Source organism: Sceloporus occidentalis, unplaced genomic scaffold (assembly GCF_023333645.1).
Source record: "Sceloporus occidentalis isolate IW3139 unplaced genomic scaffold, rSceOcc1.0.p SCAF_7, whole genome shotgun sequence".
In the NCBI taxonomy this organism is placed as follows: Eukaryota; Metazoa; Chordata; class Lepidosauria; order Squamata; family Phrynosomatidae; genus Sceloporus; species Sceloporus occidentalis.
In genome coordinates this window covers 49,849,253-49,861,369 of record NW_028316987.1, presented here as the reverse complement: position 1 = coordinate 49,861,369, position 12,117 = coordinate 49,849,253, and the positions used below count along the sequence as shown (strand labels likewise).

General features: G+C 36.9%; 1 protein-coding gene across 10 annotated transcripts in view; it reads right to left on the bottom strand.

The window, feature by feature from the left end:
• SLC4A7 (solute carrier family 4 member 7) overlaps positions 1–12,117 on the bottom strand; it is a 100,696-nt gene that overhangs the window by 42,405 nt on the left and 46,174 nt on the right. For 8 of the 10 annotated variants that reach the window (XM_089532912.1, XM_089532906.1, XM_089532909.1 and 5 more), the window contains 4 exons: positions 9,765–9,908; positions 4,913–5,051; positions 4,172–4,332; positions 3,542–3,730 (listed from right to left, as the gene is read on the bottom strand). In XM_089532912.1, coding sequence (XP_089389038.1) covers positions 3,542–3,730; positions 4,172–4,332; positions 4,913–4,968 — 406 coding nt within the window. In that variant the 5' untranslated portion in view covers positions 4,969–5,051; positions 9,765–9,908. Of the gene's footprint in view, positions 1–1,786; positions 2,144–3,541; positions 3,731–4,171; positions 4,333–4,912; positions 5,052–9,764; positions 9,909–12,117 lie in introns of all 10 variants that reach the window. The other 2 variants (XM_089532916.1, XM_089532913.1) reach the window with 2 other exon arrangements.

Genomic DNA, 12,117 nt, shown 5'->3' with positions numbered 1-12,117 from the left:
TTGCAGAGGATTCACTTTCTGCCTGAAGTTCATTGCTGTTAATTATGGAAACATAAAGAACACACCTCATTCTTAAATCTTTCAGAACATTTTACACAGGAATACACACATATAGCAATACAGTGCGTCCTCGCCTTACGCGGGGGATCCGTTCCAGATCCCTCCGCGTAAGGCGAATTCCGCCTATGCTCGAGCCCCATTGGAAACAATGGGGCTCGTGTGCGGCGGCGCGGGTGCGTGTGGGGCGCAACGGGTGCGCGTGCCCATTCAATTGAATGGGACGCGCCACCCCTTCCGCCCCGCGCGCACGCCGCGGCTTGAGCGCATATGCTCAAGGCCGCGTATGGTGCGCCCGCATATGGCGCGGGTGCACTGTACATTTAAAAATTATGTGTGGTTTTTTCCCCCCATTATTCGTGATTTCCACCAAAACATGTCAGGGGCTTTATTCCTGACCTTTGTAAGCCAGTCTTATAAGTTTATCACACTAGGGAGATCCCGCTGGAAAACGGGAGTTAAACTAGATTTAAACCAAAAAAACCCCACAAATACCTGAAGTTTATCAGACGATGGTTAAAGTGAAATAACATTAAGCTAATCTGAACGCAAAGCAGAGAAAAACAGCAGGTTTTTACTTTTGAAACAACCCGAAAGTAAAAAAGCTGCCATTTTTCTCTGCTTTGCGTTCGGATTAACTTCGCGTTATTTCACTTTGGCAGTCCCTTATTGTGGTAAACTACCCGAATTTGCAAGTTTTTTAAAAATCCAAATCTAGTTTAACTCCCATTTTCCAGCAGGACCTCCCTATTGTGATACTCCCTAGAGGCCTTAATCAGTACAAAAGATATGATCAGATGTTGTTGTTATTATTATTTTATTTTCTTATATCCCACCTTTCTCCCAATATAGGGACTTTCAACTACAGTAAGCTTTTCTCCCTATTCTGATGTTGACAGTTGCTCAACCTTATGTGAAAAAGCTTTTATGCAACACAGAATAGCCATGCAAGGGTATCATGTAAGAGTGAATTAAATACACCAGAAATACCTTTGTACATGTAAAATGTTCCTTCAGTAAACACTGCTATGAACAAGAGTTTTTAATGGTCAAGCAGGACAGAAATAAGCAGTTTAATTCAACATAAATACCCTTTATGATGCAGAAGCCTCTTCTTGTTACAATTCAAAAGGTTTATAACACCACTAAAAAGAGTATTTGTGTGAATTAAACAGAGAAGAATTGTTTACATCCCTACAGGAAGAATTTTAAGTTGGATGCAAAGCTGAGTGAGATTTCAGACCATGATCTTTAAAGTGCCCTGACATTTTTTGCTACTAATAGTATACCTTGCCTACTAGATATTATGAAGTTTTCAACAAGAGGAAAAGGCCACCATTTGGCTTCTCACTTTGATGTTTATAATTTATAACTTGTTTCCCTCCTCTCATTCCCCCCTTTCTCTTTTTAAAGGCAGAAGCACTTGCTGAATGTATTCATTTTGGTTATAAAATAAAAAAAAAAGTATGTATGAATAATCAGACTATTTAGTTGCTTCCAATGTGTTAATGTTTGGGTTAATATTTCAGTGTCAACTCTTGCATGTAATTTCAAAATACTACATAAAGTTCTCCAAGAAAATATCACACAAGAAAAACGAAGCATGCAAACAAGTAACAGACTGATATGCAACTCATAGGTGCTAAAGCCGTGTGATAAAAATTGTGCAGTGGAAATGATTCAGCTGCATAAAGCACCATACAAGAACAATTTGAGTTCAAATAGTTGCCTGATGTTATGTCATTATTATCTTCTGTCGTCTTCTCCACATTTTCCTGAGCTTCTAAATCCTCCTCAGGTGGATGGATTATTACTTTAGGGATATCATCACTAGAAGGAGACACTAGAAGTTCGGCACCCTGAAGCTCAGTTGGCTGTATATTTGTGGTTGCCTCATGATCGCACCTAGGACTGGAGGGTGGAGTGCTTTGTGGGGTAGGTAAAGGGGTTGTTCTCCTTGAGGCCGCTGGAGATCCAGGAAGAAGGTAATGGAGAAGAAGGGACAAACGATTCTCTCCTCTCAGGGAAATATTTGAAGCAGAGAGACCTGCTCGCAAAGAGTGGCGGGAGGCTGAAAGGCCTTCCCCTGAGATAAAACAAATAAATTGATGAAAATGTTCAGCAGAAAGGTACGTTACATTTTTTACATAACAAACTCTCTCCAGGTGAAACATCATTCAATCACAGGTGAGATAAGCAAGTCTCGAGAACTTTGGCAGAACTTTAGATGTTAAAAAAGTCAGCATATGTTTGTAAAGTATCTACCAAATAGAAATAACAAACATTATATAACTGGTAACTGTTTTAATCCTGAGAAAACTAAGCAAAAAATGTCAGTACTATGCTACATATTTGTCAATAAAAATACCAACTGACTCTCTTAAAGCAAATTTCAACAAAATCAAAAAGAGTAATCCCTGGTGTAGAACATAAAAAAACATGTAAGAGAAATCTGCAGTTAGTATCCTTATAGTATACAATAGTACACAAACCATTATTTTTCTTTTCCCAAAGCAAGTTCTAAACATAGTTCATCACAAAATGATATGGCAGAAAATGCTTGGATTGTGGCCTAGAAAGGCTCTGTAATTATTATTAGCTCCTAATGATAATTCATTAGCTATATCCAACTATGGTCCAACTATCATCTGGCACAAAAATGTCACAGCTGTCATCAAAACCAGAGTCCTGAAATCAACATACATACCTGAAAAGCCAAAGATGTGGCCATCAGAGTTTAAAACCCCAAAGACAGAAATATAAAAATAAGGGGGAAAAAACATTTAATTACTATCTGGTTTCTTGTAACACTATATTCCAGCTATGCATATATATGTTTGTACACCTCAGTGTAGAGCTGGCCTAAATCCAAGTGTTAGTGCCAACCAGAATAGATTTATTATAGTAACTTGAACTTTTTAAGTCAACATTTAAATAAGTTCCTTGTTTCAACAGGTCTATTCAGTTGGGACTAACAATTGGATTTAGGCCATCTCTCTCTTTCTCGTTCTCTTTCACAACAAGTGAAATCAAAGCAACACTCCAGACAAAAAAAAAAAAAAAACCTTCCCCCAAACACCACTTACAGATTATTCCTAATGGAAAAAATGATGTTAATAAATTATATTACTATGTTACCAAATTTGATGACAGCAAGAGCAGAAAAATCTGGAAAACAGGGAAGTCTTAAAATGTAAAATAATATCCTTAGTCTGGGTTTCAAATGCATCTTTATATAAACATGATAGAATGTAACACAATTACCAAGTGAATTCAGACTGAGTTTAATGATGTGAACCCAACCTGTAACTCTTCAAGCTCAATGGGGAGAAAGACAACAGTAGTATCTACAAACAAAAGCTAAACAATCTGGTATTTAAGAAGGAATTTTTAACTTATTTCATGTAAGTGTGCTGACTTTTCTCACATCTCTGCATTATATTGTTAAAAATTATAATAAACTGGATGCCACAACTTATCTCACCATTTCTTTCAAGCAAGAGAGGGTCAGAATGTTTCTTGCCTATATCAGCAAAAGATCGAACAAGGGGAATCCGATTACTGAATTTTTTTTCATTCTGATGATGGTGCCTCTTCAGAAGCGCTTCTCTGACATTCTCTCTCATAGATTCCTCCAAGTGACCCGAAGCAATCATGTTATCCAATACCATATCTACCAATGGAAAAGAAACATTAAATTAAGAAGTATACTGACCTTTAATTTATATAGAACATGTAACAGCTCTCACTTTTTAAAATAAAGTCTACATTAAAACTCTCAAACCTTTGGTAAATGTTGAAATATCCCCATCCCCATCCCTATTTTGGACTATCAGCTTTATTGTAATCATGAAACTACTATTATAATTATGCAGCAACTCTAGGAGTCCATTGCCAAATTGCCCAACACAGGATTTGAGATTCTAAGGAGGAACATGAAGTTCACCTTGTGTTGTTCTTCTAGTTCTTCCAACTTTTATACAGACAGCAGCATGAGTACGTATCTCCTTTTTAAAAAATTTCTTAGATGGCATAATGAAAAAAATACTATTTACTTTATAGCAAGATTCATGAACAATTTTTTTTACAAATCTCAAGTAAAAATTTTTATAACCTGCTATTTCATCCAGTGTATTGGCTCTCATATCCAGCATAACTGTCCCATTTAAAATACAGCTCCTGAGTTCAAACAGACTGTGGAGAGACAGGGTAGCCACATAAGGTTTACTCCATCGCTCGCCACCATCTTCTACATCTTCTTCAAATTTCAGCCATCTGAAATAAAGACACACAAAAAAGTATTTATAAACAAAACACATTCCAAAGTATTTTTGTCAGCAATAGCAATAGGGAATTCTCCTAATATATGCTCTTTCACTTGTTCAGGGCTTCTTCCAAGACCACATACCATTTCAGGGTTTGTTCTGAAATGGTACGTGTTCGGTGCTTCTTCTAGTGCCAAGTACCATTTCTGATATTCATCCACCTAAAGCTCAACAGGACTAAGGACAGGAATGCAGCCTCGTTTATTTCGTTCAATTTCTTTACCCAATATTTGAATCAAAAACGTTTCCAAACTGGTTTGCATAGTATCCCTCCTGACAAGATTACAATCAAAACCTGACTACTCTTATTTTTTCAACTCTCTCACCAACACAGGTGTGCATTAAACTCTTATATAAAATATATTAATAGTAGTATCACTGATCATAGAGATTGAAGAAAAATGCTTAAGGGGAGTGAATCACAGGCTTTCAAAATATTTCTACCAATTATGCTGTTCTCTCCATGTAAATTTGATTATGAAAGTCCTATTATGATGTGTGAGAAGGAAAAGGAACTATGTATATGTTACCTGGCAGTTTCTTTCCATTCATATTCTTGTCCTTCTCTAAAGCAAAGTTCATCCATTTCAGTGAACAAATCATGAGGAATGTGTTCTTCATCATCATCTTCAGTACCAAGAATAAACTGTACCCTCTGGGATGGTGTGTCTTCATAAAAATTAAAATGGAGATATTTAGTTGTAAAAAATTCAAATTATTATGCATTTCATCATAATGCTAATAAAAACATTACAATTATTTATGCTGGGCTATATAAGCACAATTAACGTTCTTGCTGTTGTTAACTGCCCTTGAGTCGATCTTGACTCATGCAGACCCTATGGATGAGACATTTCTAAGACCCGTTGTCCTCCACTTCTCTGCTTAATTCCTGCAACCCCATACCCTCGACCTCAGTCCATCCATCTGGCATGTGGCCTTCCTCCTTCCTTCCACCTTTCCCAGCATTGTTGCCTTTTCCAATGAGTCCTTCCTTCTCATGATGTGTCCAAAGTACAACAGCCTTAGTTTGGTTGTCTTGGCTTCCAGGGAGATTTCCGGCTTGATCTGCTCTAGAACCCATTTGTTTGTCCTTTTGGCTGTCCATGGGATCCTCAGCACTCTTCTCCAGCACCACATCTCAAATGAATGGATTTTCTTCCTATCTTCTTAACTGTCCAGCTCTCACAATCATACATGGTAATAGGGAATACAATGGCTTGTACGATTCTAACTTTTGTGCTCAGTTGTATATCTGCATTTTGGAATCTTTTCTAGTTTTTTCATAGCCACCCTCCCCATTCTTAATCTTGTTCTGGTTTCCTGACGGCAGTCCCCATTTCTATCAATGTTTGATCCCAGGAATGAGAATTCTTTTACTATTTCTATTTCTTCGTTGTCTAGGTTGAACTTGTGAAGGTCCTCAGTGGTCATTATTTTGGTTTTCTTTATGTTCAACATTAAGAATGCCTTTGCACTTTCATCTTTGATCTTCCTTAGTAGGTGTTACAGGTCTGTGAGGTTTTCTGCTAGTACAATGGTATCATCTGCATAACTTAGATTGTTGATATTCCTTCCTCCTATTTTCACTCCTTTTTCTTCTGCGTCCAAGCCTGCTTTTCTTACACTATGTTATGCATACAAGTTGAACAGATAGGGTGAAAGTATATAGCCTTGTCTGACCCCTTTGCCAACTGGGAACTATTCTGTTTCTCCATGTTCTTTTCTGACAGTAGCCTCTTGATCTGAGCACAGATTCCTCATCAGGACCATCAGATGTGTTGGCACTCCCATGTCTTTAAGGGCATTCCATAGCCTTTCATGATCTATGCAGTCAAAGGCTTTGCTATAGTCTATAAAGCTTGTGCTGATTTTCTTTCGGAATTCTATGGTGTGCTCCATTAGCCATTGTATGTTTGCAAGTGGTTCCTAGTGTCTCTTCCTTTCCTGAATCCCGCTTGAACCTCTAGGATTTCTCTCTCTATGTATGGTTGGAGTCTATGTTGCAGAATTTTGAGCAAGATTTTGTTTGCATGGGACATCAATGCTATTAACTTTCCTGTAAAAATAACATCCATAATTTTTATGCAGATGCTTAGTTCACTATATCCCAGTTGGTCTTAACAGATACATACCATATGGGTACATACATTAAACAGCTAAATAAAAAAAACAACTAAAACATGCAGTTGAAATGCCATATAATACACAGGCTTCATTTGTGGCAGCTGTCCTCTACAAACAAAAGCCAGCCATGTGTCATAAGCAGGGCCCCCTCATGCAAGCAGATACAAAGCTAATCTTTGGCTCACAGTGGTAATATACACTGTAGTAGACAGCATATGAGGTCAAAGTTCATTCTTGCACATGTGTGACCCATATCTTTGTATTACCTACTGCACATAAATAACCTATATCCCTGGCTAATACTGAAGCCATCAACTCCTTGAATTGATTTACAACAATACCAAGCTCTGATCTTTTCATCATTCTCCATCACTCTGCACACTCCACTTGCATTAAGATTTTTTTTATTCCCACTTGTGTAATAAAAAGGGCAGTGGAGTCATTAGCTTTGGCCTCACCCAATGTGGCAACTCATGTTGTTACCACTTTGGCCTCCTCCCATAATACACCATACAAAATCCTTAGTAATCTTTTTTACTAATCTTATCTATAAATCGTAATTCCTGTATACCACTGAATGTAATGGCAATATTAGTGACATAAATAAGTAGCCAAATTAAAATTATATCTTTATACCCAAATATAGTATCATATTCATAGCCTAAACATATTTATAGATATGTTGCTTCATGTGGTTACAGTGATCATTTTGTAAGATGTGTTTAATGAAAAAATTAAAAGAATTTAAAAACAATAAATTTAAATTAAAAAATAATTCAATGATTTAAAGGAACACCTCCTATTCTTCATTTTTATGAATGAACATAAAGCCCTGCAGCATAAAGAACTCATTAGTTTGCTTCTGGATGTTGCCAGGCTTGAGATAGCCAAGAACTGGAAAACTGGAAAGTTGAATATTGCAGGATGGTGGACTAGACTCTGGGACTTGTGGTTAATGGAGAAAATGGCAGATAATAACAACAGAGTGAGAGGCTTACACTCGGGATTGACCTTTCATAAGATTTGGCACCCATTTATTGAATACATCCAGCAAAATTTAGTCTCTAGACATCCCCCAATTTTAGCTAAATTTTTATGGAAAGATGTCTTTCAGGATCCCTGAATACACCTTTTATCTATAATCTTCAGGGCCTTATCTGGGTTATTGCTTTTATTTATTGTTGTTTTGGTGTACTGTTTGTTGTCATGTTTTGTTTTAGGATGTATTAATAAATTTTAATAATAATAAAAAAAGGAACACAGGCGAATGCCATAGCATGTTTATGCTCAAAAGCAGGTGTTTGGGAAGCAATGGTATAACCACCGCTTTGGGTGTCATCTGGTGCAGTGTGCTCCACCCACCCACCCCCCAAGTGACACCCCTTGAAAAGGCTGTTGTACCCTAGATTACACTGTTAGAATCTTAATCTGTACCTGTAGAATTGTACTACCTGCCATCTCAGTTCATGTAACATGCTAAGTTCCATAGGTGAACAATCACTTTGCATTTGGCTTGATCACTATTTCAGCCACTGTGTTCTGGCCTGTCCCAGCAATACAGGCCAAAAAATCATATTTCATGCTAGCAAAAGCAATTATATATTACTGGCTGTCTTGTGACTGATAATATAGACAGCTATAGTTAAACAATGAAGTGCGATGCAGGTACGTTTCAGCATCCATCTTCACAATAGGTCTATATAGCATGAGGCAACGTACACCATCAAACTTGTGTGATACCAGGGTTCATAATATCTTTGCCTATGGCAATCCACAGAAATACGATTGGTTGTTTTGCAAATACATAAAATTTGACTACCCATTACACATGACAAATCAGACAATATATCTCCCAATGTTACCTTCATCTGTGTTAGCTGTTATAGGAAAATGCCTTTAGAGTACTTCACAAATATAGACATCCAGACCAATCAATAAAAACAACCAGAATAATAAGCTATAAATCCAAAATTATGAAGTAATACAAACCCTTTTAAGTGAAAATTTTATTTCAACACACAAAAAATCATAGCCATCACGAAACAAAAAACATCTTTGTCAACATAAAAAAAGTTAACCAACACAAAAAAGATCAAAGATCAAAGATTTTATAGCCTGGAAACACAACAAAAACCTCTTAATCAATACCAAAATTTCTAAGACCATTTTTTTAGTCAGCTCATCTTAAAATAGTCTGGTGGTTATGTATTTTCATTTTCAGTTAACTGACAAGGAAATATGATTCTAACCACCACCCTAAAGGAAACTAAAGCTCCAAGTAAAGTTCATTTTACTGAAACATATGCAGACAACCAATGATCACTCTGTTGTATGTGGTTTAAAAACTATTTTTAAGAAACTGTGTTAATTTGTTTTCTTAAAACCTGTTCTAGACTGTTTTCTTTTTAAAAATGTTTCATCTGCTTTGTCTACCTATATCTAAAGTTTTAAATAATGTTTTTATATATTGTACATCTGGTAGTCTGAAAGATAATTAAAAATAATCAACAAACAACATTGCCTTTCAACTTACCATATATACTCAACTATAAGTTGATCTCATGTATATGTTGAGGGCAGATTTGAGGGGCAAAATTATAAATTTTGATATAACCCATGGTAGAATCAGGGGTAAAACTTAGGGGCACGTAACAAAGAATGTAAACGAGAAACAAAACAAGATGATGCCAAAGAACTTGCAGGGATAAAAAAATGTAAAGATGTAAAAAAGGATGAAAAGGTAAAGCAAAGAAAATAGTGATTATATTTGGACTGATTATAGCTATTAACTTCAATGTGATAACATGGCCTGATTCTAACCTAGAACAGCTGACCAACGTACACACATTTCTTATTCAAATCCTTCAAAGCCAATTACCCTCAGCGCTCCTTTCAGGGGAATGCCAAAGAGTTGCCACCACTATTTTCCCACCAAGATGTTCAAAAAATATCAGAAGTGGCACTATGGTGGAGAGAGTAGATGGTGTTGGTGCTTCTGTTAGCTGTTCCTGGGACAAACTAAGCTCTCATCTTTTGCCACTCTTTAAATAAGAGTTAAAGTACAGTATTTACATTGACTCATGGAAACGTCAACCCAGGTTTTTTGGGTCACTTTTTGACTAAAATTTCTTGACTTACACATGAGTATTCATGTAATTAGAAATTAATCAAAGTTTTCAGGTCTGTTAAATAAAAATACAGTGAGAAGCAAAAACTAGGTTTTAATTACATGAAAATACTAGCAAAACTTCTTACCATAAGAGGGAGATTCTCGCCCATCTTCTCTATCAGTTTCCTTTTCTCTTCTTCTTCTATGGTGTTTATGTCCACGGTGCCTATGACGCCGTCGACCTTGTTTTCCGAAGGGGACATGCACACCAACATACACAGCTCTGTGACCTTAACCCAAAAAAGATAGGCAACATGTTAGTCTAGTCTCGTTGATAAAGAAGAAACTGGTCAATGAACAAATAATTTGCTTGTTCAAATACAGTTCAAATACAGTCGGCCCTTCTTATACACGGATTTTTTTATACACGGATTCAAGCATCCACAGTTTGAAAATGTTTTTTAAAAAAGGATAAATTTCAAATATTAAACCTTGATTTTCCAATTTTTATAAGGGGACACCATTTTGCTATGTCATTATATTTATATTTAATGGGACTTGAGCATCCATGGATTTTGTTATCCACCTTGAAACCAAACCCCAGCGTATAGCAAGGGTCCACTGTATCTGCCATTCTATCACATTCATGTCAACTGTCTAAAAAGGGTGGTAGATTTATGTGGGCCCATGGGTCACATGTGTGTCCATCACCCTCTAATACCCCCCCCCCAAAAAAAAAGCTAATTCCCAAAACAGCCCAAGTCCACTTCTGGTTTAGATTTTTTTTTTAATGTTTTCAACTGTGTAGGGCAGCTCTGCAATCTATTTAAAAGGCTTCTGGAAAAAGACAAAATCATCCTCCAATACTTTAACCGTATTCTATCCACATCACTCTGGACTGTTTTTCCCCCCATTGGAAGGCAAGACTGTTTTCAAGGGAAAAGATACTGAAATCTGCCTCAAAATGTACCATCAAACAAGAAAGTGATTATACTTGACAATTTTCAAGAAGTTTGAATTATAGCTATTCATTTTCCAGTACAGCTAGATTCCAAATTAACTGATAATAAAGTGAGAAAACTAAAATGGACAATCATAGCACAAAGAATAGTATATCTGTCTGTTTCACTGGTTAAAGCCTAAGATGTTGGTAAAACTTTTTACCTTGGGACCCCCTTTGCATCTACATGAGGATGTCACCCCCCCACACACAATGTAATATATGAATAAAAACATTTTGTTTATTTAGTGTGCATATTTACATTTGCACATCCATGTAGATCATATTTAACATTTTATAAGGAGATGATGATGATGATGATGATGATGATGATGATGATGATAACAACAACAACAACAACAACAACAACAACAACTTTATTACGGCCATTTGGCCAGCACATTCATAAGGAAATAACATTGTTCAGATTGTTCAGTTTAGAGAACCATCCCACAACCTTTACAAGAGACAGAGAGGGGTGTCTGATCGTGCTTCCACTTGGAGATTCAGGTAAAAGGTGACAGTGATAATTAATAATAAATAAATAAAACTTTTATTTATACCCCGCTTTTCTGTAATAAAACAATCAAAGTGGCTACCAATTAACATATCCACACATAGTATTATATCAGTATTACAACAACCTCCCCTTAAAAAGAAATTAAACATATTACAGTTAAAAATTAGAATATTAAAATATCTAATTAATAATAACAGAATATGGGCAGAGTGGTAGTGTAGTTCCTGGTGTGAAGGGGGTAATCATTTTGTGGGTCGAGCGGTTTTATTCAAGAAAGGCCTGCTGGAAGAGATCCGTCTTGACAGCTATTTTAAAGCTGGTCATTTGACGGATCTCATCCGGCAGGCTGTTCCATAGTCTGAAAGCGGTTGCAGAAAAGGCCCTCCGGGAGACTGCAGTTAGTCTGGTCTTTAAAGGCTGCAATAAATTCCTCCCAGAGGACCTGAGTGTGTGGAGTGGATTATATGGAAGTAGGCAATCCCTCAAATAGGTTGGACTCAAGCCATGTAGGGCTTTAAACGTAATAACCAACACCTTGTACTGCGCCCAGAAATTAATAGGCAGTCAGTGAAGTGATTTTAAAATTGGTGTTATCCTGTCACTCCTAGATTTTCCAGTGACCAGTCTGGCTGCCATTTTTGTACTAATTGGAGTTTCTGGACTAGGCACAAGGGTAGCCCCATGTACAGCACATTGCAGAAGTCGAGTCGTGAGGTTACCAGGGCATGTACTAGAGTTTCAAGGTCCTTTGCTTCCAGTAAAATTTTGCAGTGTGCAACTATCAGAACTACTTTGCTTCGGGGAAGTCATTCGTAAAACCAAAAGGATTTAACTGCCAAAACTCAAGAGCACTGATGTAGAGAAGCTTTCCGTCTGTGCCCAGACCTCTGAGATCAGCAGAATTCACACCCCACCATCTAGTGACACATCAGTAATTGCAGTCACTGCAGGTTGGGGAAGCAAAAATGAGATCCCCAAC